This window comes from Micropterus dolomieu, linkage group LG15 (assembly GCF_021292245.1).
Source record: "Micropterus dolomieu isolate WLL.071019.BEF.003 ecotype Adirondacks linkage group LG15, ASM2129224v1, whole genome shotgun sequence".
In the NCBI taxonomy this organism is placed as follows: Eukaryota; Metazoa; Chordata; class Actinopteri; order Centrarchiformes; family Centrarchidae; genus Micropterus; species Micropterus dolomieu.
In genome coordinates this window covers 12,796,510-12,822,749 of record NC_060164.1, presented here as the reverse complement: position 1 = coordinate 12,822,749, position 26,240 = coordinate 12,796,510, and the positions used below count along the sequence as shown (strand labels likewise).

The window sequence follows — 26,240 nt, the reverse complement described above, 5'->3', positions numbered from 1 at the left end:
TTTTATACATTCTATTGTTGAATCCTAATGACTATGTTGACTTTTCCTCTAGCGCCACCAACAGGTCAAACATGTGCAGGATGAATTGGTATAAAAAAAATGAGTTTTGACAATGAATCCAAATGACTTGATGAGGTGATTCCCTGACTAATATTCTGCCATCATTACGTCAAAATTTTAATGTTTCCAATACTTTGGATTATCTCCAAATATCTGCAAAACTAGTGGCATTCCCATCAATCTCAGCTGTACTAAAATGTTAGCATGTTAACAAATTAATATTACATTTAAGGTAAGGGTTGTGTCATCCCATTTTAGATAATATATAAATAAATTAAATGGATGAAAGATAAATCTAGATACATTTTTACACGCGGCTTTTCTACTAAGTTGTAAGAAGGAGGAAATAGCTCAACACATCCAAAAACCTTTCAGAATTAAATGAATGTTGCTGTAGTGCAGCTACTGCACTATAGATAGATTTTCACTTTTCAAACCAAAATACACATTGTTGACTTTTCTGGCATGTGTGTGCCAATCATAGAGAAACAGGAAATATCATTTACTTATTCATTATAAAACAATGGAAGAGAAACAAAACATTACAGACAGCCCTACATCCCTTTTCAAACAGGAGGAGAGTTAGTGTGATAATATTCCCTGTAAGTAGAGGAGAATGTAATGTTGTTGGGCACTAAATTACAGTCATTGAAAGCTTGTATGGTTACCCAGCGATCTATCACTGTCACACAGAGAAGGAGAAGGGGAGAGAGAGCAGACAGGCGCCAGGCACAGCAGGATCAAAGCAGAAATGTACCTCGGGGAGAGAAACAGTTAACTCCATTTAACCAACTGTCCTACAGACACACAGTCAGTCAGTGGGCTGCTGCAGGCACAACAACAGTTTCCATAAGAGAGAAAAACTCTCACATATTTGGTTTCGCTGAAAATGATTTGACTTGATTTGAAGAGCTGCCAAACAAGGCCAATTTTGGATGGGCCTCTTCAATGGGCCTCTGAGCATTAGTTGTGGTTTTACTGTCTCTAAAAGGGATTAAAGAAATTGAACACAATAGGTTGAAATATGGGCAATACACAGCCTTAGATAATTTGATTACAGGACACAAGATAGAAATTTATAGTGATAATAACTCCTAAGAGTAAAAAAAGTACTGTAAATCACAGCCTGGATTGCCTTGCTGCTCTAATGAAACACTGTGATAAACTGCTGTCAGCATGCTCTCAAGCACAAGTTTTCAGACAAGGTCCCACAACAAGGCACTATAGTTTTGGCAACATAACGAAAAATTGTTAACCTAGTAAACATTTTAAAACTGAATTTCATGCGCCACCTATAGGGTGAAGTTTAGGATCTGTTATTTGTTAAACCTGCATTTGCTGTTTTTTTGGCCACTTGGGTGTAGCAGAACAAACTGTAAACACAATACTGACATATAATCACCTTTTAAAGTTGATATGGGAAAAGTGTTAGTAAGCAGTTGCCTATTTACATCCCAGAAGACACAAAGCAACATTATCATTCATTTGGAGTGGTGCTTCTGGCCGAATGTAAATCCAATATTGACTCTTCTTTTATGTCTGTTTTGGTCTGAGGAAAATATTTGGCTCTTTAGCTGCTACATACCTGATGGGCAGATAACATACAGTGGTTTTTTAGAGCTTTACAGCAGCTGCTGAAAGCAAGGTTGATGAGAGCGGTGAGATTGAAACAAAACAGTAACACACTGGAGTCACAAAACCAAAACAATGAGCTGAAAGATGCTAAAATGCTTTGTAGAACTGAGGGGAACGGCAGAGTCAGGTGATGATTAGTTCTTCACTACAAGCAGCACTTTTCACATTACAATTAGTCATTTGATCCATTGTTAAAATAAACATATTGATTAGTCCAGCTTAAAGTTAGAGTAAAGTATTTAAAGCTAGAGTGAGCGACATCTTTTACATTTAAGCCCTTGCCAAACGGGTTCTCTCTGTATTTCACAGTATATCAGAGTTTTAAAATATAGTGATGACGTTCCAGCGTTGGTGAACTAGCAGTGGCGTGTTTTATGCCAACCAGCATTGATTGGTTTGCTGGAGCGGAAGGGGGAGCCACCATAGAGACTGCAGCAACTCAGTATGGCAGAAGCTATATGTCCTAAGCACTTCTCAACAGTGTTGTGTAACTACTCTCATTTTCAGAAGGGGGAGTTCCGCAAAAGTTCTGCACTGCAGGTTTAAGAAAACAGTTTTGAGGTTGTTGTAAGATATGGTCCACATTTGATTTGTATCCCATAAAACTTTAAAAGCTTAGTCCCAATTAGACCCCTGTCCCTTTTACTGGCCTGGTGTGGCTACACGTTTACGTACACAGGTCTCAATTAGACGCCTGGACTGGTTTTTATAGAAGTACTCAGGATGTATAAAACCTCTTAAATCCCACTGGGTCACCTGCTTGAGCTAGTCCTAAACTGCTTATATTGTGCATACAATCATAATCAATACGGACATGCAACACATCAGATTGGTCCACAATTCAATCGTTTAGTTAATTTTCGGAAACAATGAGCCCCAAAGTATAATTCGTTCAGATTTACCGGCATGATATGGAAGACAAGAGACAAAAAAAAGTGGTGATCCACTACCTCTCAAGCGGTCTTCTTAAGTCAGAATATGTGTCCATTGTTCATCAGTTAGTCTGTAGGGGTCACCAATCAAAAGAATCAAAACGTTTTTTCATAAATGAATCCAAGTTGAAATAACTACGGTACCTTTGGCTTTCATACTTTCTACAATAGTCTATCTCTCTGCATGGGTTTGGCCAATATCAAATTAATGATTTGTAACTGATATGTTATCCAATAGCCAAAAGTAGTAGAAAAGTAATATTCATACGGGTATAAATAAATTTGACAGTAGCCTATTTCCCATCTTTGCTGAGCAAGATATTTGTGAATTAAAGGCCTGTCTCATATAGATGCCTGTCCCAAATATAGGCATTAATTGAAGTTTACGGTATGTCATAACATAAATAACAGCTTTAACATTATCAATATTAAACAACATATTAAATCAGGCAATATTCAGATCTAACAAAGAAGTTTGTGCACAAAAATTTAAATATATTTATGGAGTCTTGCGATGTGTAAGTGTGCGCAAATTAAACCCATGGATGATGTGGGGTATTTTAGTTTGGGCACTCAGAATTCCGAGCTCCGCCCCTAAACAGAGGTTTGCATCTGTCAAGGCACCACAGGCGCATTAAATGGACCACAACACGGTCATTACAAGCCTGACCTATCAGAAACCGTTTTAGCCGAGTCACGTGGAAACATCGATAGGCTGATAGGCAGGCGGTAAGATGAGAGAGGAACTTATGGCACTTTACTAAAAGAGAGGAAAGTCCGTGCGTAAAAACAGAAGTTTACCACTTCGCTGCACAACATCTGAGGAACCTGACCAAGAACATAGATTCCGTCGACTGAAAACACGGAAACAAAAACAGCAACGGAGAAAGCGGCAGGACAACTGGTTGTATGGCACCTCAGTCGTGCGTAATGAATCCTGCGCAGGGATCACCACTCTCGGCTGCTCCGGGGGAGACCTCACCAGAGGACCGAGCCGCTGGTGGCATGGGAACTGACGAGCTGGACCTGTCATCTGTCAGAAGATGTAAAACCAAAAGTTTAGATCTGCCTTTCAGTGTGGAATCTCTCATATCAGGCAGGACACCGGACAGAAGCCTCCACTCCCCCGGTCCTGGTTCAGGCTGCATCCGGTCAGAGGAGACAGAGTGTGCGTCACCGAGGAGACTCTATGGGTCCAAGCAAGAGGTGGTGGACCTCAGCGACAAGGAAACGAGCCCGTGGTGTCAGGCTTCTAACGCATCCCCTCCAAGTGAGTGTGGTGTACTCTTTCTTTCTTAATCCTGAGAATCATAAGCTATTTTCCAACAGTCTAAAACTGTTCTGGAAATCGCCAAAGAACCTTCCACGAACTGGTCTAGTGAATTTACCAAATATTAATAGTGCACAGATGAGGAAATTATTTTAAATAGCCTACTTAAGAAATCTATAGATGATGGAGAGGGGGTTTAAAACGCTGAGACTGCAAATAACTGCATATATAGCCTAAATATTCTGTGGTTGATATTTCCCTGATTTGGCTTGGCTTTTGCATGATGTAAGAACAGGCAAAGTCAGTAGTAGATATACTTAAATCATATAGAGCATATATTTTCTATTCCAATTATTTGACTTTCTAAATGTACTTCCAGGACTCCCCAGCCCGACCGGGTGCAATCTACGGAAACACAAGAACAACAGGAAACCCAGAACACCCTTTACAACCTCTCAGCTGCTTTCTCTGGAGAGGAAGTTCCGTCAGAAACAGTACCTCTCCATCGCGGAGAGAGCGGAGTTCTCCAACTCCCTCAGCCTCACAGAGACACAGGTCAAGATCTGGTTTCAGAACCGCAGGGCCAAGGCCAAGAGACTGCAGGAGGCCGAGCTGGAGAAGTTCAAGCTGGCAGCGAAGCCGCTGTTGCCGGCTTTCGCCTTTCCCTTCCCACTGAGCGCACCCATGGGCGCACCGTCCCTCTACGGGGCCCTGAACGGACCGCGGCCTGCCTTACCTGTCCCAGGACTATTCAGTGGACCATATGGGATGTACTACTTGTCCTAACCCTTACTAACTTTGAACTGCACCGATGGGATGGCTGCCTTTATAAAAATGCCTTCATAACGAAAAGAACCAACTCTGTCAGTCTGAAATCTTTTATTACATCAAATGTAAAATCTTTCCTGTTAGGCCTATTGTAAATATATATATATATACATATAGGAATAATGGTGTAAGAAGAATTATCTTTTTTTTTTAAAATAGTCAGTTCGTTCAAGAAACTCATTGAACAGAAACAAGAGAAATATTTTCACTGGCTTCTCCTTTTTCATGATTTTTCATTCGTTTTCTATAAATAATAATAATTTAAGATTTAGTCTGCTTTACGGGAAATTATTTGTTAACATTGTCATTTTTGCAGTGTATTCATTAAAATACTTTATTTTTAAATGACGGACTCTCACAGAGCTAATATTTCGCATTAAATGTTTTAAAATGTCACATGGAATTACTAGCTACTTTCTATTCCAGCATTCCGAAATACTTTAGTCAACGTAATTTTAATTTCCCAAGAGACATGTTTTTTAAAGGCCTATAACTGTGGGTTTAAAGCAATAACTCGTGATGAGTCACAAAGTGTCCACATGCATTTTTTATTTCCGCTTCAGAGGCTTTTGAAAACCAGGCTTAACCAGGCTAAGACATTTTCAAAAGGACACCATTTCCAATTTCGGAGGAGTAAAAAACATCAACATTTAATCAAATAAACCCTACTTTTAATAGGCTATTGGAGGAAATGAAATGTCTAATCATAGACTCAGACTTTATAGTAACACAGTCTGCCCATGTGTTTTTATAAGCTGAAGGTAGAAGGAAAGTCTGATATTAGACCTAAAATTTTGATCAGGAGAGGCAAGATCAAGCTTCAATGTCACTCCAACAACAACAACAACAAACACACTTCAATTAGTGCAAAAGTTTGTCCATATTTACAATCATAATAAGTGGGTCATCTTTAATAGTTCATAATCAATAACAAGAGCCATGTGGAACAGATTATGAAGTGCTTCTAAGTGCCTTTCAGATATTGTTGGAGTGAAATCAAGTGTGCCTAAAACTTGTTTTAGAAGTTTCATTTTCAAACTTTTTTCTTACTTTTGCCATTTAAAATAAATTCTGCTCAGAGACTTTTCTCATGGTTAACTATTAACCATGAGATCTTCTCAAGGTGAATTTACTATTACAATATCTTATCCACACAACTTTTTGTTTCTAACTTCTTAATAATTGTCTTTTTCAAAAATACAAATGGATTTAAAATCTGCTTTCCTATTGTAATTTAAAATGTCATTTTTCTTTTTAGATTACCTCAAAACCTTTCTACATTTCTTTTGCACAGACGTTCAAAGAGCTCTTAAAAGACCAGTCAGTTTCATTCCTAAATGTAAATAAAAGTCAACTATTTTTTTGAAAACACTCAAAAGGCTAAACATGACTGATGACATCAGTCAATAATGTACAGTGTATTTTATATCTGATGGGTGAAAGGGTGTTTTGTACAAATATTAAAATCTATTATGGAAATTCTGACCGTCCTCTCGTTTTTCTCTTCACAAAAATCTACCAGTGGACTCCAAAAACATCCACATCCATTGTGATTTAAACAGCTGCACTGCATCATTATTTTAATACAAACACTTGCATTTTGTTTTTTTTCCACCATTAAAATTGGTCAACAGCAGCCCACACAGCGTATTTTGGAGACTGATAGACACACAACATTGATGCATCAACTGCCGTCCTGAATGTCAATAAAAACATTTTATTTCAAGTTAAGGACACATGACAGTAAATATATTATGTTACAAGACAAGGGTATACAGTTATACATCTTAAAATGACATGAGGCTAAATTCTGGTGTTTCACTTCCTCCTTCCCCGCCGCCCTCTGAAGCCTCGGATGGAGCCGTGACCGAAGCACACAGTTGCAGGGACCCTGAGAGACAAGAACATGGCTGTTGTTTTGTACCTCAGATTGTTCATAGCTTAAATAAGAAAAACTGTAGTAAACTTTATGAAGATGTCAACCCATAAACATATTAATTATATAACATTGTGCATAAATGATAGAAAGAATCCTTCCTGAAATTTGCTTAAACTAGATTAAATGACATAATTGAACAAGTTTTACCTTAAGAAGACAAGAATCTTATGGCTACAAACTATAAATTCCCAGCAAAAACCTTAAAACATCAAAATAAAATTGGCTCACTTAGTCTCTCTGAGACAGCCTGAGAATATCCAGTGCTTTCCTGCAGACTAGTTTAGAGACTAACCTGTAGGAATATCGTGGTTGCAGTTGCACGGTGCTTGTATTTCCAGTGCCAGCTGCAGCAGAAAGATCTGCGTACCCCTCAGTAGAGGTAGACTCTGCCGTGTGAGTAGCTTCTTCCTCAAACACATGCGTCTCCATGGATTCCCTGTGCTCGGGTTGGTCGGAGAGCAAATCACACATAACCTCACACACACCCTCGGACTCACACACATCGTCCACTACCTCCATGGCTGTGTCTTTCTGCTGCGGTCTCTTTGTCTCTCTAGTTCTGATAACAAAATATATGATATTAGAAAAACACATATTAATATAATGATTTAAGCAATTTTACAGTTTTTTGGGTCTGAAAAATGTATTACAAAAATATGCATTTAAACTGTAGCTGAGTTTTTATATGAAAGTTCACCAAAACACAAGTTTCAATAAAGCAGCAGAGTCTCTCACTCTATAAGTTGCCTTATCAAATTATGTGAACATACAAATATGAAATAGTTCGAGTGTGAATAGAAAGATAGCTTCATGGCTGAAAGAATTTGTCAAAATTCTGTTTATATAACCATCATGAGCTCTACTGGACTGCACACCTGCATATAGAAATATATATTTGCTGCCATCTGGTGGAAAATATGCGGTAAGTGCAGCCTTACCCTTTGTCCTTCTTGGGTTTGTCAAATCTGAAGTCTGGAGGATACTTGTGAATTCGTATTAGATGGTCCTTTCTGTGTTTACTAGTCCTGAACTTCTGTCCACAGCCCTCCACCAAACACTGGTACTAAAAAATGGGAAAATTATCTTTAGAGCCTTGCCATTCATCCTCAAAGAGTGTTCAAAATATTTCACCTTAGGTACAGCTTAGGGCGAGTATCAAACAATAAAGAGGTCATGGGAAAGAACAGAGCCTTTTTCCTTTGACTTACCATATCTTGCTTCTGGGCAAGAATAGTAAAGAGAGAGTCGTGCCACTCCTGAATGTGAATGTCTAGGAGCCGGGCACTTGGCAGGGAGCGACGGCAGGAGCAGCACACGTGTCTGTGCAGGGAGTTGTAGTGGTGCTCATACTCCTCCAAAGTGCTGAAGACTGTCCTGCAGCCAGCAATGTGACAGGCAAACTCTGAGACACTGAGAAAGACAGGAGTAGGAGGAAAGTTACGATTATCAAAATCATATTCATGGAAGAGTTTAAAGTAGAAAAACACAGAGATATCAATGTCTACAAACACTAGCCCCAGTAAACCTAAGTATAAATTCAGCCAAAAGCAATGTATTTTAAGGGGTGTGGTTCTCATATTTTCAATTCTAGAAAAGCCTAAATGCTTCAGGTGTGATATACTGGTCAAATACAACAATATTTTGTTAACTCGCTACCTCCACAGCAACATGGTAACTTGGGTAAGTTCAACGTATAATCCAAATTAACTAAACGCTGGTGGTATTTCTTTTCTGAAATTGTTAGTTAAGTTAGCGTTAAAGCATCTTAAATGCTTCAGAAATGTATTTCACTTAACTGTTGTTTTGTTGTATTCGTGTTTTAGGTTGTTAGTCAGTAAACCATGTATGCATATGTATATATTCTTTCAACTAATGTTATTTCCTTTTCTGTGAATGACATATTCTCCTGGAATAAGTTGTTTACAGAGATAAAGGTTTCTTTGTTGCTTGAATGCAGCCCACAGAGACACAAGCCACTGCAACAGCTAAAACTTCGATGAAGCACGGACAAACCTTGGCTTTCATACCTGGCTGTTGGCTTGTCGTGGGCCTCTGAGATGTAGAGGTCTTGTAGATACATGTGTCTGTGAATGTCCCCATCCTGTAAACAGTTGTTGTATGTTAACGTGGCTGGGTTAAAACGTCTCTGCCGTTATCCAAGTGCGTCGGCAGAATGAGTAACGTTAATGGTTCCGTTTGTTGTTGCTATATTACCTCGAACAGCTCGTGGTCCCTGTGCAGGTGGATTAGCTGCGGGGTGAAGATGAACGGGTGTCCCTCCTCCTCCTCACCCTGCCTCAGCTCCTGTGTGTTTCTCGTCGCACAGTCTTCATCGCAGCTCTTTACTAACACCTGTCCCTCTGTAAGGAGTCGTACCAAATCTGGCTGCAGCATAGCATCCAGACGTTTTCACAATGACTGTACCGTTATCAAAGTCAAGAGGTCCACCTTCCAAGAGGAGTCTTCTGTTTTGGGTATACACAGTCGCGGAATGACGACGTCATTTTTGCGGGTTGTGAAAAACAAAGTAGTGCGTTGGCGCCACCAACTGGCCAGACTCAACATTAAAAAAGTTGTGGAATGTGAATGTGCACTAAAGCTCATTTTTCCCCCGGGCCCCACGTTAGTGCATTTATTTTTTGTGTAATGTAAACATAAAATGTAAAACAACATGTAAACTTTTCTGTTCCCCTGACCTTTTAAAGGGTTTACTAGGGTTAAAGGGTTTTTAATATTAGTCTAACGTTATTTTTCCTCTCACAAGGAGTAGCCTAGGCTACATCAAACACATGGTAGCCGACACATTGACGCTACATTAACAACTCAACCTACATTTCCTGTTTACGGTGCTACATTATAGTAAAAGGCAAAAAGTCCTATGTAATATGAAAATATCAGGAACACCAGTCTTTGAGAAATGTTACCAATAGATGGAGACAAAGGCCACTTAAGGGCTTTGCTGGGTCTGCTGTCAGCTAAAGTGGATGTTTGATGTTGGGTGCTGGACATTTTTAATGGCCTAATAAGTTCCCCATAATTTAACAGCCTATGTTGTAATTCATCTGCCGAGTATAATATCTCTACATGCAACTGTACTTAATAGCTATAGGCTAGCTCACATTTGTTAAAGAAACGTCGGTGGGCTAAATGGGAAAAAATATTAGACCAGAGCCCATTGTTAATCAGGGAAAACAATGTCTAAAAGAAAACAAAATAAACGTTTCAAATAGGCCTATAGCCTCATAATAACTTTTTAACAATGGAAGGAGGAAAATCAGGGCAGAGACGACTTTCTTATTTCAATTAACTGCTAAATTTATTTTTACACATTTAAACGAAGCGAGGTTTATTACAGCGTTAATCTCCGTAAAATCACGCCTGTAACTTAATTGTGTCTGACACAGCACCTCACGAGATTCACATCCACTGTGCGAAGAGCAACGTTTAACTTTTTACCGGTTCGGGGTGTGACTCGTGGTTTCTCAGCCTCAAATGGTAATTTTCAGGATATTACACAGCAGAGAGGGGCGGAGAGCTGGAGATCCTTGGTATTTCACTCAGACTGCAAAGCACACAATGACAGAGACCGTCCGGTAGAGCAACATGACATATTCTGGATATTTTATATGGATTTTCTTCTCCTCGTGGGGTACGACTTTTCTGTCTGTCTGACTGTCTGTCTTTTTTCCTTCTTTCTTTTTGTCTCATAAGATATCACTGATACTTGCAGGAATAATCGCCGGCAGTGTGAGGACTCTACCTCATGTGATGAAGTACCAAACAGTGATACCTCAAAAGCTGAAGGATTCATCTCTCATTAATGATGTTGGTACACATCAGGTAACACACACTCTACCTTAAGTTACTATTTTATCAGTTTCTTTTTAACCTTTTGAAGAATGAGCTAAAGTCTCCTCTCTTTCTCTCTTTCTGTGTGTGTGTGCGCGCGCGCGCGTGCGTGTGTGTAGACATACCCTGATATAGTCAAGTACTCTTTGACAATTGCAGGACAAAACTACACGCTGCACCTGGAAAAGAACAAGTGAGAGAACCTGAAAAGTCCTTTGTAGATTTTGAACAGTGTTTTAGTGTATGCCATATTTTACACAGACTGTTCTTTGTTTCTTGATCTGTCAATATTATTGACATAAAAAAACAACTCTTGTTTTCAGAGATCTGGTCGGGAAAAACTTTTCTGTGACACACTACTCTGATCAGGGCACCCAGGTCACAACTACTCCTGATCTTAGGGTATGTAGCTTTGCATTCCTTCACTACTATTTACCAACACTTTACATTATCCCTGCATCCACGATCATCTTGTACTGTCATATATCTTTAAGTTTGCTGAGTCCATCAGAAATTTGATCCATTTAATCATTTGAATGGATGCTCAATTGTAAGATCCAAACTTATCTGTGATTTTCTTCTGTGAGTGTATGATCAGACTGAATTGCCATTTTGTTTCACTTCATTCATTATACTAACTGCTGTATTAAACGGAGATGTGGGCGATTCAGTCGTCTGGAAACAGTCTATTACTACCAAAAATGTATCTGAACTGTACAGGCTTAAGGAGGATATCCTGTGTCACCTGCACACCCAGTTTCAGTGGTTTTGTCGCAGTTTTAGTAGTTTTGGTGTGATTATTTTGTCGTTTAAAATCCAAGTCACAGCTCTGAACTGTTAAATATAAGACACAACTGGGGTTGTAAAATGTATATCTTCTGCTGAGAAGTTTGACCTCTATTTATAGTTACAGTATTTACCAAGTATTATATTCTTACCGAGTTTTTTGAAGGCTGTACAACACAATTCATATTTTGCCATTCATTTACAGATCCCAGTACATCAAGTCCTGTTACAGCAGTATTTTTTTTCTTATTTCATAATATCAGATGTCATAAAGTTTCTCAACTACAAAGTTCCTCATTATGAGAGGTGACCTCACACTGTAATTCTTGTGTGTGTATCTATATATATATATATAGGAATTGACATATAAGGTTAAGATTCATCTGACCATGACAGACAGTGCATACAGTACAATTTTAACTTCTTCAAATTAGAAAATAGTATCCCACTGTGCTTCAGAAGAAAAAAAAAAGTGAGTTGATATCTTTCTTGTGATTCTGTAACAAATAATGGATGTCTGTTCAGGTTCACTGCTACTACCATGGGCACATTGTGGGAGTGGAGGACTCCTCTGTCAGCGTGGGACTGTGCTCAGGAATAAAGTGAGTAGTGCTGGATGTACATTTTCTAATTCCAAGAAGATTATTGTTTTCCTAAGGAGCGTGCCAAATTTAATTAAACCCATGATGATTTGACTCTGTGTGTCCAATCCAAAGAGAGGATCAGTCCCTCAGCATCCATTTCCTCCATCACGAAGACTATTAAGATTGTGTGTAGCTGTGTGTCTGAAAACCTGTAACCCAATCAACAAAGGCCATGCAAACGTTTCTGATTACAGCTATAAAAGACATTTCTGTTAGTGTCAGTAGCTGTGAAAACGCTAAAGCATAACAAACAAAGTCTTGGAATGAGTTAAAATGAGATCTGTTTGAGAAATAGATAAGCTGAAGAAAAGAAAATGTGTTTTCCTCTGTCCACTCTGAAGTTCCTGTTTTTGCACAACAGGGGGTTTTTGCATCTCCAGGACCAAATTTACCTAATTGAACCTCTGGCCGGCGCTGAGGCGGTACATCAGGATGACAGACAGAGCTCTGAAGCTCACAGTGACGGGGGTCTTCATGCTGTTTACAACTACAAACACCTGAGGAGGAAGAGGAGCTCCTGTTCCCATGGAAACACGACCACTTTCTATGATCACGGAGCTCGTCCGTCTGGACTGTTCCAGCTCGGCAGTCTGGTAAAGATGCACAGCGTGGACACATACAGATATACACCAGGGTTTGAAGCCCACGGTTGATATCCAGTATTTTGTGCTGCATTCTTACATTTGACGATTTTATTAAAAAAAAAACATAAATATGATGCCAGTAAAATACTACGATTAACTAATAGCTCTGTAAAGTATCACGATGCACAGTTCATTCACAGTTGTTTCTCCGTGATACTTAATAAAATCTAGTTAAAATCTTTTGAAAAGTTTTTGTTTGCACTTTACATTGGCATTCAATTCAATAAAACAAAGGGAATGTAAAGAGGAGAACATGGTAAAAAAAAAAACAGACACCACAAAAAGGAGGAAGAGAATCATAATAGATAATTAATTCATATATTTGGAAATGATTAGTGGACGTGGCTGTTAGCTTCAATGTGCATCATTTTGCATATTATAATAGATAAAGTCGTGAAATCTGAAACTGGACCATATGAAACACTAAAACTCGACATTAAAACAATGTCAATTACTGTAAATTATCCTTACACCAAATTGTATTGTATGTCGGGTGTTTTATTCTATGTTATTTTACTGTACTTTTTAGTTTCTGGATTATATTTAATGGTGGTGTGGATTTGTTTAAATGTTTGTTTTGCCTATGTAAACCGCTATGTGAGATCGTTTTGAAAGCAGCTATATAAATAAAGTTTATTATCATATAGGCTAAAACACACTTTTAGTATTGTTAACTTCCACCTTATGTGTATTGCAGAAAAGCAGAGCCCAGACCAAAAGCCACACAGGGAAACCCAGGACAGTGGAGCTGGTTGTGGTGGTCGACCAAGCGGAGGTTTGATTCCCTATTTTCCTTTCTCTGGCTGAGTTGTTGCACATGTTGCCTATTACTGATAATGATATTATGGGCTTCCCATGAGTTTTCCCTTATCTGAGATGCTTTTGATTGTATTACTAATTTGTATAATCATTTCTTTTTAGTATAAGAAGTTTGGCAGTAAGAGGACAATAGAGGCCAGGGTGCTTGAAATAGCAAACCACGTGGACAAGGTATGTTTGTTTCTCTGTAGTCTCTCAGTTAAAATGATTCAACCCTGTTAAAAATAATAATCCACTGATGAAAAAATGAGCCATGGCCATGAAACAAGGGCATTCTAAAGTTTAAAAGCTTAATTTTGTGTAATTTTATGCATTTTCCCTTCTGGACAAAGTATTCCATCTATTTTTACCAGTAATTGTGTAATTTAGTGTATTTTCATCGCCGGCAGATAAGGACATTTTTCTCACAGTGCAGCACAGCCACGTGTATGAAATCTGTACTGATACTATTTGTTCTCTACTGACTGGATTATGACCAATAAAAGGAAGGAAAAGTTCCCTGACTGTGAAAATCTAACTTTAACTGTGAATTTTCGCACCTAAGCTGAAGATTTTCACACATATCACACAATCCTCTTTGCATACTCTGAAGAGTACGGCCAACACGAACGCATCATCAGTCCACTCTAGACAACTCTAGATAGATGATGAATGTGGCATTATATGTCTGGCTTCTTACATTCATAAATACTGATATGAACTATTTACCTGACAATTCATTCAGCTTTAAGGTAATTTCCACTTTCCAGCTTGTGCTAACACCCTGCTCTTTTTCAGCTGTATCGTCCCGTGGGTGTTCGTGTGATGCTGGTGGGTCTGGATATCTGGTCATACAAAGATCAAATAGAGGTCAGCACTAACGCTGAGGTCACCCTCGGTCGCTTCCTCGAGTGGCGTCAGCGGAACCTGCTGCCGAGGACCAAACACGACAACGCACAGTTCATCACGTGAGACACAGCTGTTTTTGACTCCCCACTAAAAAGAACATTGCCAGGATGATGTGTTGAGCCATTAGAGCTGGCGTCTAAATCAAATTTTCCCTCTTCTTCATTCAGAGGTGTGGATTTTGATGGTTCTACTGTCGGCCTAGCCAATACCAATGCAATGTGCACCTCAAACTCTGGAGCTGTCAATGAGGTAAATGTACTTTTTTGTTTAATGTATGTGAACATTCTGTGTAAAAACTGTGTGATGTTAATTTCATTTTTTTCGTCTACTGTACATACAGGACCATAACAAAAACTCAATAGGAGTGGCCTCTACTATTGCACACGAGATGGGTCACAACCTGGGACTGTCCCATGACACTGAAACCTGTGTCTGCGGCTCCATTACATCGAAAAGAGGCTGCATCATGGCAGAGAGTGTTGGGTAAGCTCAGTTTCTCACCTGCACATAAATACCCCCAAATCTACTGTTCTTAAACCCAAAAGCAACGTTAATGTGTACCTTCTCTGTTCTTTCTCTTGCTATCTCTTCTTCTAGACTTGAGTATCCAGCACTTTTCAGCAGCTGCAGTCAGCAGCAGCTCAGCCGGTTCTTGGAGGAAGTCAACCCTGCCTGTCTGCTGAATACTCCCTCTGCTGATCGCGTCTACGGAGGGCCAGTGTGTGGAAATGCCTTCTTGGAGCCTGGAGAGGAGTGTGATTGTGGCACCGTAGAGGTTTGTGCTGAGCTCGCACAGAGTGCACACACACAATCTAACAATATAAGCAAAGCATACAAAGAAGATCGGGTCTTAATATCCGGCACCGCTCTGTCTGTCTCATAGGAATGCAAGAATCAATGCTGCAATGCAACTACCTGCAAACTTGCTGCAGGAGCGCAGTGTGCAGAGGGAGAGTGCTGCCATAACTGCCAAGTAAGTAATACTCACTATGTCCTCTCTAGATGAGTGAAGTCACACCAATGCTAATTGTGTTACCATATAGCTAGACACAGTCTGACTGTGCCGTCTGGCTGGTTATGTGTGAGTGTACGTATTTCAGCAGTCGGTACATCACCATCTGTGGTTCTCTCCGCTCTGCAGCTGAAACCGACGGGCAGCGCCTGCCGACAAAAGACAGGAGACTGTGACCTCCCAGAGTACTGCACTGGTTTCTCCGCCTCCTGTCCGACTGACGCCTACACCCAAAACGGCCTGCCCTGCAACCACGGGAAAGGATACTGCTACAATGGACAGTGTCCTTCACGGCAGGAACACTGCAAGAGACTTTGGGGGCCAGGTAAACCACCAGTGAATAACATTTTGGTTTAGATGTGCTTCGATTCTGATTCATCAAAACTCTTACAGCCATCGTGTGTGTGTTTTGATTCTTGTTTAGATGCTGAAGTAGCTGCAGAAGCTTGTTTCTCCAAGTATGGAAACTGCAGAAAGACACCGTTCAACCAGAGATGTTCCAGCCGGTATGTGCCAAAACAGCACTTTATTAGCACATACTAAGAGTGTGTTATTATTAGTTTGTGGGGTCATTGCTTTGTGGTCTTCGGCTACAGAGATCAATCCTGCGGGACACTTTTCTGCTCTGGAGGCTGGGAGTTTCCAGTGACATCCAGGAAGTCCTTCTACAAAGTAAGAAGTGGAGACATATGCAATGAGGCAACTATGATCCCCGAAGATAACTACCCTGCAGATCTGGGCATGGTGCCTACTGGTACCAAGTGTGCCAACAATATGGTAAGAAAACTAGCCATGTTGCTGTTAGCAGTTAGCATCAACAAAAGATCCAAATCTGTGAATCTGTCTCATTGTCCCAACAATGGCTTTACCTGTCTTTCAGGTATGCTACAATCAACGGTGTGAAGACATGAAAAACATAAAAGCGTATGGGACAAATGACTGCACTGCCAAATGCAACAGCCACGGGGTAAGAAATGCTTTAACCTCGCAACACTTTGGAGCGCTGTAGAGCCATGACAACAATGAATGACTGTGGGTGTGATCTCCGTCAGGTTTGTAACCATGAGAACAAGTGTCACTGCGACCCCGGCTGGGCCCCTCCGTTCTGTGATGAGCATCTGTCAGAGTTGCCTGAAGGTATCGTACATGATACGCTTGTCTGTCCACATATGTAAGCACTGATAGCCAGAGTCTGTGTGTCTGCTTCTTTAATATGCTTGACCTTTTAATGACCACAACACATGACTGTGTCTCCTCTCGTGCTCATTTTTTCACCACAAGTTAATGCTTGAAATAGATTTCTCATGGACAATAAATGTTCTGATGAGCACAGACAGACATTTAATTATAATTTTAATTTAATGTAATTCACCCCTGTTAGTCTGTATAAATGCAGTAATTATGTTACAATGCATTTTGCTTCCCGAGTGGGTGAGGCATGTTGTTAGGTGCTCACTCTTGAGCAATTACAGAATAAGGCCAAAAATCAATGTGTGGTTTGTGTGTGTGTGTGCAGAGGCAGGTGTGTTGGTGTTTATTGTGTCATTGGTGGTTGGCTTACTGCTGCTGTTGGTCCTGGTTATCGGGAGTTTGATGTGCTGCATCAAAAGAAGACGACCTGCAAAAAGGTACAAAAAGAAGTTATTGTACATTGAGCCATACAGACAAAACTTCATATTCTTGTCTTGTTCTTTAATCTTAGTTTCTGTGTGTGTTTCTTTATAGATGCCTCCAATCTACCTCAGGACAATCCAACCCGTTGTTTCATTCCAGCGGTGCACGAGACAGCCCTCGTCTCGGGTCCACACACATCAGCCAGCCTATATTTATGGAGTCTTCTGCCTCTCAAGTCTGTAAACCTCTGTCCTCTGCTACTGCCAGACCCCACACCGGAGGACTGAAGCCCAGCAGAGCAGCTCCAGAGGTGAGCTTCCATTTCAATCACCACCAGAGTGTAGTGACACTGACCCTAATACTGCATGTATTAGCGTTTTAACTTTTTATCTAAATTCACTAGGCATGACCTTTACATCTGTGGGAATTGCGGTTTGCATCTGAAACCATGTCATTGTGGTGATTTGTGGTTTTGGGTAACTGGCCCAAATTTGAAGATACAGAAACAGAAAATGTGCTTGCTGCAGTGTCCCTGAGTCACACACTGACAACCAATGAGCTTACAATATAATTTGCAATATTACTTCCAATATTATCAATATTATCATTTATTTTATTTTACTAAATGTGCCTTACTTTTATTGTTATTCTACATACACTGGTGTTTTACTACATATTGCCAATATTGTAATTAAACTGCAAAAAACTGTATAATTATGGTTAAAAAAATACTTTCTGTCACTTACAGCCACCTAAGAAATTACCTGCGGTACCTCAGCCATCGAGGATTCAACAGGTAATCTGATCTGTTTTATCTTTATCTAAATGTAGCATTATATATGTGTAGAATTGCAATCCTTATTGTTAACTGTAAATAAACCAGTGAATAAATGTTTTTCTTTAGGCTGTAAGGACGTTCACACAGGCACCAACTGTTTCAAGCAAGCCAATCTATACTGAGGTAAGACTGCATATAGAAATTGGCATTATTTCTTATTTCATTTGTAAGGACAGTACTTGCTGGCTTTGTTAAAAGATGTATTCATTTTTAATTGTATTATTACATTTTTGTCAGGATAAGCCACGACCTCCATCCAGACCTCTGCCACCACTTGCAACAAAGCCAGTAAGTGACATTACGTCATTTTAACTACAATTTTCATATGTTTGCATTCACGCATTTAACGCCTCTTGCCATTGCCACTTGTTTGAGATGTGAACATCTGCTCTCTTAAGATCATGAAGCCAAAGCCTCCGATGCCTCCAGTGAAGCCGAAGCCCTCTGCAGTCCAGTCTCCACTGCCACACACTCAGCTGGTATGTATTCAGACGACAATCACCGTCAACTGGACTTTTCTAAAGCCTCTGAATCCTGGCAGTGGGCATTCAAACATTCCTAATGTTATTCAAGGCATTCACGTTTATAAAAACGTCTGTGGTTTTGGACATTGTCCCAACATACCAGTGTAATGACCAAGCAGTGGCTCAGCGTTAGTGAGTTAGTAAGCACCACTGAATAACTAAGAGACAGACAATAGAAGAGTTTTGTGATTTTTTTACTGGTTTTACTGGTAGAAGCACATCAGCGGCATGTTTGTTAACAGTACTTTCTTTTCTAGCTTGCAGGGAGATCTGCCCTGATGCCCCCCAGCAGGCCAAGATGACAGAGGGAATAATTCAGCCTGGTGTAAACACTGATATCCTCTGACAGAGGACATTGTTGTTGTCCCACCTTGAAGGACCTAGAAATCCTCGGAGGAGACGCTCGTCTGTTTTAAAGTCGAAACAAGATCCACTGAAGGATCAGCAACAATAAATGACAGAGCTTTTCTGTCAATTATGGTGTCCCTGAGGATTACCGCCGTCTGTGTCGTGCTTATGTAAGCCTTCAGTATGTTAATGAAAACCTGAAGCCGTGATTGACAGACTCAACGTCTGTGCTTTATAAATGACAAATGGCTATGCCGCCATGATGATGGTTTTTTTTGTTGTTGTTGCTTTTTTAAGGGAAATGTCTCTGCCTTGATCCTTGGATATGTGAAAATTTTTATGAGTCAATTGCACTATCAATGCTGTAACTGTTTTACTAACAGTTCATGTTCCCTGGCATGGTTTTGGTACTGCTTTTCTAAGAAATAACGTTGTTAAGGGATTTTAAAATGTTGCACCAACTGTGGGCACTTTACTTTTTTTTTTTTTTTTATCCAGTTATGACTATTTCTTGAAATTGTTTTTGTACTAACTTAGGTATGCTTGACTTTGTGAGACTGAAGTATTAACATTACATGCAGCTGTTTTGTTTTGTGCGTTGACTTGATCCATGTTGATTGTAATTCTTTAAGGGATTTTATATTGCATATAGTCTATGCAGCAGACATGATCACACACACAGTCCTTCACTTATTAACGCCAATGAGTGTGGTCTCTCCTTAGGGTGAGGAGGATTCTGCCTTGATTTGTCCTGCAAAATGTATATTTGAACCGTTCCTATTTATTGAGATCTAATGTTTGTCTGTGACATGGAGCTTACAATAAAGGTGAATCAACAACATCAGTGTTTCGGGCCCTTTACTCTGTCTTTTTATCCAGACGCCATCATCTGTGTTGCCATATTTAATTGGCGGTCGCCTAGCTACGCCTTCAACAACCTGCTGTCGGGGGGAAGCTAACAAGCTAGCTCAGTGAAACAGTTTGGATTTTGTTCTTCTTTTACAAACTGTCCACAAACACATGTCGCTGTGAGAACAATGGACCGAGAACTGAACGACGAGGAGCTGCAGGATTTCTACGCATGGATAGATAAAATACCTTTGTCCCGGCCCAAAAGAAACATCACACGAGACTTCAGCGACGGAGGTAGTTAGGTTTTGGCTTCACTAGCAATCCACTAACGTTAAACAAGCACTAGGAGTAATCTGACCTCGTATAGATTTGTCCTATCTCCAGCTACATCCATCTTGTTTGCGGAGTTAAACAGCTCAAATGTCTGTTTGTTTATTTCTCTACCTCTTGTGAACTGACTCTGCCTCTCTTGTTCTGCTGAGCCCTCTGTAGTGATGGCTGCAGAGGTTGTAAAATATTTCTTCCCAAAGCTTGTTGACCTGCACAACTATATTCCTGCAAACTCCACACCGCAGAAGCTCAGTAACTGGAACCTTCTCAACAGGCAAGACACCAGTCATTTTTTATTAGTTTGTTTATTAAAAATTGCATGTAGGGATCTAATGAAGGTGGCTGCACTCATGAATCTGAGACTGCTGAACAGAGGCTGCATGAAGGACACAACCACAAAATGTTACCCCCATATCTGGAAAAAATTTAAATTCTCATAATCTGACACAATCAAACACACACTCAACAAATCAAGCACACACTCAACAAAAAGTTACAATCCCAATTTATATCTCACAATCCAAACGACAATAACTGTTATAGTTTTTGCTTTTCAGTAACATTTTGCTGCAAACACTGAGGCAGAACATTTGTTGAGCACTGCCATGGGCCTGTGCATCTGGTTGTGAGAACCAATCCAACACACACCCACTCATCCTCTCCCTGGCCACTGATATGGCACACAGCCAGCTACAGCTTAATCGGTCTCCACTGTGAACACATTGGCCCCTATGTGTTTATCATCTCCGTGCATCATCAGTGAAATCCCTTTCAATATGCCACTCCTGCTGTAACTAGTTTTGTCAATTAAAAAACATCTGCAATTTGTATTTTTTTTTTAATTTCCTGTGGACAGGAAGGTGTTTTCCAAGCTGAACTTTCATGTGCCTGAGGAGACAATGAAGAGGATTGTACTGAGCACCGCAGGAGCGATAGAGCCTGTGCTGACTGCCCTCCGGGAGAAGATAGATAAGAAATTGGAGCACACTACAGAGAATATACTGGTGTGTACTGCATGTTTATACATGTATGTGCAGGTCATACATACTTTTTTTTTGTATTTTTGTATCTCTCTTCCATGTGAATCATAAATCTGTCCTCTGGATATTTGAGCATAAACATTGTAGGTGGAAAAATAACCACAATTTGAAAGATCTTTCTTTTGCACTCAGGATTTGGAATACTACGACACCAGGGACCGAGAGAAACCTCATACGGGTAGAGTAGCCATTCAGTTTTTCCATTTACACAAACCCTAACATTTATTATATATTTATCATACCTTTTTTTCTGTACCAACAACGACAATTCACACGTTTGTATAAAAAAAAATAAAGGACAAAAGAAAAGGAAACAGAATGAAAAGAAAATCTTCTGACCGATATGTGTGTTACCATATTTGACCTTACATCACATCACGTTACAGGACAGTGATAAAGATTTCTGCAGAAGTTACTGAAGTCGGTGAAATCAACTGGTTTACAGAAACAGACGACACAGATGACTGTGTTTTGACTTTATGCCTTGTGCTGAATTTAACCCTGTTGCTGTCATCTGTGGAGTGTCTTAGCTGACAGTCCATAATTTGTCTTTTTTTAGCACAGGGAGGGAAGTGGGTGTAATTGTAGAAACTTTTTAATGGTGCTGCGTCTGCTGGTCAGCTGACAAACACTAAATCAATATATTAAAGACACACTGAGTTGTTGGGTTTTTTGTGTCTGAGAAGGCTGTTTGGTGATTGCTGTGAAATGAACTTATCTGCTTCCTGTCTTGTCTTGCCTGTCCTGATATTGTCAGCGTCTAATCTATCCCCGAGATAGCATTGACCTACATTTAACAACATCAGACAGGACCGATTAGAGAATGCTGCGACCTTTAGGGAGTGGATCGGTGATGTGTCGCTCTTCCGTTTCCCACACCTCATCTGTCCCTGAAACCACCGTGTAATGTTGACCTCAGGGCAGCGCCTCCTCCCTCTGCTCTTTCCTCTTCCATCTACACCCCATCCACTATCAGACATGCAGCTCAGGTCCTCATATCAACTACCAACATCACCAGATGGCCATTATCACTGCCCTGTGCTCAGCACTGCTGGACTTAAAGGCCTCCCTATTTTTCTCTTTCTCCATCTTCTAATCTTACTTTCTTGTTCCTCCCTCTTTCTGCTTACAGCCAGCGCCTATCTGCCTCCTATCCTCCTATCCTCCTCCATTTACCCTAGTTGTGTCCAAAAGATTTGTTGGATGAATCCCTGCAGAGTTTTAAACAACAGAGTTTCATGTTGGAGAAGTCTTACAGTTTTCTTTTGCTGGCTTCAGAAATTTGTCAGACCGAAGCGAAACTTCTGGCTCAGCTGGCAGGAGAAGAGATGAAAAAAGATGAAAAGAGCAGACTCAAAAACGGGTATGACCAAAATGTTGCTTTTAATGTGATTTAAATTAATCAGTAGCAGTCTATAATAACAACGTGTCTTTTGCTGTTTTACTGTGTAGTAAACCTCAGCACACAGCACAGTTTTACTCAGACATGGATCCTACTTTCCGACTAATCCTGCAGGAAAAAGATCAAGCTGTCATGGCTTTGCAGGAGACTGTGGAGGTACACACACACTTGAATTCGGGAAACACTGGGCTGACTGAAATAAAATCTTCCATTTTGATGTCCTGTAGAAGAGCTTTGTCATACAGACCACCGGTAATATTGTTACAGATGTGTATGTGTGTTAGAGAGAGGGGGGGAGAGAGACATTGTGTGTGTGTGTGTGTGTGTGTGTGTGTGTGTGTGTGTGTGTGTGTGTGTGTGTGTGTGTGTGTGTGTGTGAGTGATACATATGCGTCATAAGCTGTGTCAGCAGTGGTCAGTGAGTCAATATCTGCTCAGAGGATATAACTTTTTTTGTGGCTGCTCCTTCATGTTAAGAAAGAGGTAGAATAAGGACACAAGTATGCAACACTTCCTGTTGCAACTTTAGGAAGTTCATCAGTTAGATAATTCAGTTTCAGAAATGATCTGCCCATATTTTTACCACATCCTTTTGCAACATTGTGTGTGTGTGTGTGTGTTGTGTGAGATCCTGCAGATGAAAGTGAACAGGTTAGAGCATCTGGTTCATCTGAAGGACATGCGGATTGAAGATCTGATGCGGCATCTGGAGACGTACAAAGCAAAAGACAGTACACGCTGATACATGTACACCAACAATACAAAAGAGGATCAGATCTGAGATTATTGCCCTAACAGCTAAAATGCATCAAATGCACCTGCGGGATTACAGATGTGTTATGTTTTAACACTGTCTTGTTTATTAAGTAAAGTGTGTTTTTTTGCTGAAAGAGAGGTTGTTCATTTCATTCCCATGAACATCAGCTGTAATATCTTCAATCAATCTTGTCTAAGGAGATTCTACTGTAAATGGTTTATCAGTTCAAAAACTGTGCCTTTACACAGCCTATGACTTCTGACTGTCAAGTGCTCAATAAATCAACTCACTTTTCACGTTGTCTTTTTCAATATCAGCAGAGTGTAGCAAATAAGCGGAGCAGCGATCTGAAGCATTGCAATTAACCCAACTTGTGCAAAAGTGTTTATACACTGTGACAGTCACTTACTTCCGCAAATAAAATGACATCACTCATTTTTCTATTTAACACTTGTTACTGTTTTAGAAGTGACAATTGGTGACGCGAATCAAACACAGCTATTAGTGACTTAATTTTCCACTGTATGAAGCGTCGGCTTCAGAATGAGTGTACAGTGAAGCTGACATATACAAATATAGTAAAGCATTGCCGACTTTGATCTTGCTGAGCTATAGCTGATCTTCTCCAGCTGCCTGCTGCTGTGACTTAGTTTAGTGTTAATCACCTTCACACCACCTAATCAATCACCATTATCAAGCTTGAAGCAATATAACACTGAGGTACAAATCTTCCATTTTATCTTTCATCACTCCAAGTAGACAGCTTTCAGACTTTTGTCACGGTCTTGTAGATATTTACAAATTAGTTCAATCAGGAATAAAGAACTATTGAACAATAATGCATAAATTATACAGTGTTCAGTGTAAATTAGTTTATTAGCATGCCACGCAGCCAACAGCAATATCAATGAAAAGTCTGTCATGTCTGCAATAATATGTTATTTTGTTTCAACATTTATTTAATGTTATTTTATATTGTTGGTGAAAAGTAAAGCAACATTTCCCATGTCCCAGTGAATCACTGCCTCCCAATGCTGCTAATCCACCATACATAATAAACAACATAATAAATGGGTACATTTAAAAGATTTCCCCACTCTAACAAGAGTGCAGTTAAATAAAAAGTGATTACTAACATATTTTTATTGAAAGCGCATGACATATAATCTACCCATCTACATCCCAAAATTAGGTCATACATAATTTCTTTTTTTTAAGCAACCGAAATATTCATACTGGCATCAACGTTCAAAAAAGTCAAGCCGTATAATAAAATATATTTATAATAAGTATAAAACTACTATAGTACAGCAAACAAGATCCGAAATAATAACCAGGACATTGTGTTGGTTGCAGACCAGTCTATCATGATGACACAGATTTGTTCTGCACTAAATAATCTTTTGACAGATGCAACAAGGTTTCCAGAATTGGAGTAAACAGAAGAGAAAGAAATTAAATGTCTCGTATTTTATAACATTCCATAAAGGTGCAGGACTTGTGAGAGAACAGTCACAATCGAAGCAGCAGAGGCCAAGATATGCTGAGCTGTATCTCCACAAACTCTGACTCCTACTACTCCCATAATGCAGCTGACACACTAGCCAGCCAAGACATGTTAGCATTAGTCACAACCAGAACAGCTCTCTAGCTTCTTTCTTCTTTGTCTGTGCTGAGCATTTTGTTCTCAGTATTTTAGTTTCCTTCAGTAAAGAGTTTTTGGTCGGTCACTAACTGAGTAATAAAAAAAAGAAGACATATTTGTACCATTGACTCTTTTGTGAGCTGTTTATACTGTAACAGAGTAATAAGCGGATGGTGACCATTAACTAAGATCGCTTCCTCCATTTTGGTGTCGGTTCCCTCAAAGGTCATCGCCGTTAACATGGCTCGCTGTTGGTCAACAATGCAAATTTACGGGTCAGAGTTCACCAAAGTTGAAAAGTTCAAAGGTTGAAATTTTGGTGGATTTACTTCCTGCCCCTGTGAAATTTACCGTGAAATTGAACAGTTTTACACGGTGTAACCGAGCCTTAACTTAAGGTAAGCCTTATGACATCATCAGGGTTATCTTCCCAGAACAAAGCTCCCTTCAGGGCCACAGAAGACAAAATACAAGGGTTTTCCCAGGCTCAGCAGTACTCCTCATGATAAGTAAACTGACCTTTCTGTGTCAAATTAAAGGCTGGCTGATCATTTACAACAGGAAAACAAACAAGAACTGGTTGATTAAAACAGGCATATATGACATATATGCAACACAGAATTGGGTTTTTTGATGTACACACACAGGTTAGGAATGTGAGCATAAAGTGCAGAACGGAGCAGCTGATGAATCATATTCAGTATCAAACAGCTGTTAGGGGAATGGATTTCAGGCTCAGAGATGAGGGACCACACCCTTGTTTCTCTGGGGAGGGACAGATCCAGGTAGGAGTCGAGGCTAGACGGATTGTGCAGCATCTGATGATCAAGGACAAAAGGAAGGAAAGAGAAGCACTGGCTCATCCAGGAAGCAGCCAACCTGACCTTGACCCCACTTCCTGAGAGGGAGGGCTTTAAACTTGCTGACATGAAATCAGACCACCCATTAAAAATGAGCACAGACCACCAGACATCCACATAAGAAAAAAAAACCTCTAAAAAACCCTCTTCCGTTAAGTAAACACGATGAGCATGAAGTTTATTTGCACTCACAAACATGCTTTATGATCGCATTTCTCACAAATGCTGATATCAGGAAATACCAGATCTGTGGTCCGACTAAAACTAAACACCCTCCCTCTGAAAGCAAAGACTGATGGTTTGGCTGTGAAAGGATACCAGAGCTCTCTGTTAGGACAGAGGTCATAAGAGGAAGATATCCCTCATTTGGTCATTCAGGGTGCGGTCACATGCACACTTTGAATACTTCCTGGAAAGCCTTTGTGAACAGCTGACTGGCCTTGCTGAGGGCAGGACTTGAGGTTTAGAGTCAGTCTCCTGGGATGCTCATTTTCCAAACTCAGACAAACACATCTCTGTTTTTGTAATGTTTACAACACGTTTTGTGGGTTAGAACAACAGGGACTGTGTGATGGATTGTGTGTATGTGTACTCAGTAAATGTTCAATGAATCATCCTTGTGTTGCCACAAACACCCAGCCATCCAAAGAAGTCAACGCACGCTCATTGTCCAAATTTCTCACTTTTTTGGATCCTGCTTAACAGTGAAAAACAGAGCTAAAGC

At 40.0% G+C, this 26,240-nt stretch overlaps 4 protein-coding genes across 4 annotated transcripts; 3 read left to right on the top strand and 1 right to left on the bottom strand.

The window, feature by feature from the left end:
• The first annotated feature begins 3,428 nt into the window (after nt 1-3,428).
• Nucleotides 3,429-4,756, top strand: msx3 (muscle segment homeobox 3). Its single transcript, XM_046070355.1, has 2 exons — nt 3,429-3,897; nt 4,277-4,756. The coding sequence occupies exons 1-2, from the start codon at nt 3,537-3,539 to the stop codon at nt 4,681-4,683; spliced, it is 768 nt and encodes a 255-aa protein (XP_045926311.1). The 5' UTR covers nt 3,429-3,536; the 3' UTR covers nt 4,684-4,756.
• A 1,666-nt stretch (nt 4,757-6,422) lies between these two features.
• znf511 (zinc finger protein 511) lies at nt 6,423-9,167 on the bottom strand. The gene is made up of 6 exons (XM_046070350.1): nt 8,879-9,167; nt 8,692-8,765; nt 7,873-8,074; nt 7,603-7,727; nt 6,957-7,223; nt 6,423-6,616 (listed from the first exon to the last, which is right to left on the bottom strand). Exons 1-6 carry the CDS (start codon nt 9,056-9,058, stop codon nt 6,544-6,546), a joined length of 921 nt encoding a protein of 306 aa, XP_045926306.1. The 5' UTR covers nt 9,059-9,167; the 3' UTR covers nt 6,423-6,543.
• Nucleotides 9,168-10,210: 1,043 nt separating this feature from the next.
• On the top strand, nt 10,211-19,471 carry adam8a (ADAM metallopeptidase domain 8a). The gene is made up of 25 exons (XM_046070310.1): nt 10,211-10,313; nt 10,395-10,504; nt 10,633-10,706; nt 10,837-10,915; nt 11,825-11,901; nt 12,305-12,536; nt 13,285-13,362; nt 13,509-13,577; nt 14,184-14,353; nt 14,462-14,543; nt 14,635-14,777; nt 14,892-15,069; nt 15,178-15,267; nt 15,436-15,631; nt 15,731-15,812; nt 15,903-16,083; nt 16,187-16,273; nt 16,359-16,443; nt 16,823-16,934; nt 17,032-17,230; nt 17,669-17,716; nt 17,825-17,881; nt 17,996-18,046; nt 18,157-18,237; nt 18,540-19,471. The coding sequence occupies exons 1-25, from the start codon at nt 10,268-10,270 to the stop codon at nt 18,582-18,584; spliced, it is 2,652 nt and encodes an 883-aa protein (XP_045926266.1). The 5' UTR covers nt 10,211-10,267; the 3' UTR covers nt 18,585-19,471.
• A 67-nt stretch (nt 19,472-19,538) lies between these two features.
• Nucleotides 19,539-23,307, top strand: spef1 (sperm flagellar 1). Its single transcript, XM_046070358.1, has 7 exons — nt 19,539-19,776; nt 19,975-20,086; nt 20,669-20,816; nt 20,985-21,030; nt 22,131-22,215; nt 22,305-22,410; nt 22,883-23,307. Exons 1-7 carry the CDS (start codon nt 19,668-19,670, stop codon nt 22,994-22,996), a joined length of 720 nt encoding a protein of 239 aa, XP_045926314.1. The 5' UTR covers nt 19,539-19,667; the 3' UTR covers nt 22,997-23,307.
• The last annotated feature ends 2,933 nt before the right edge of the window (nt 23,308-26,240 follow it).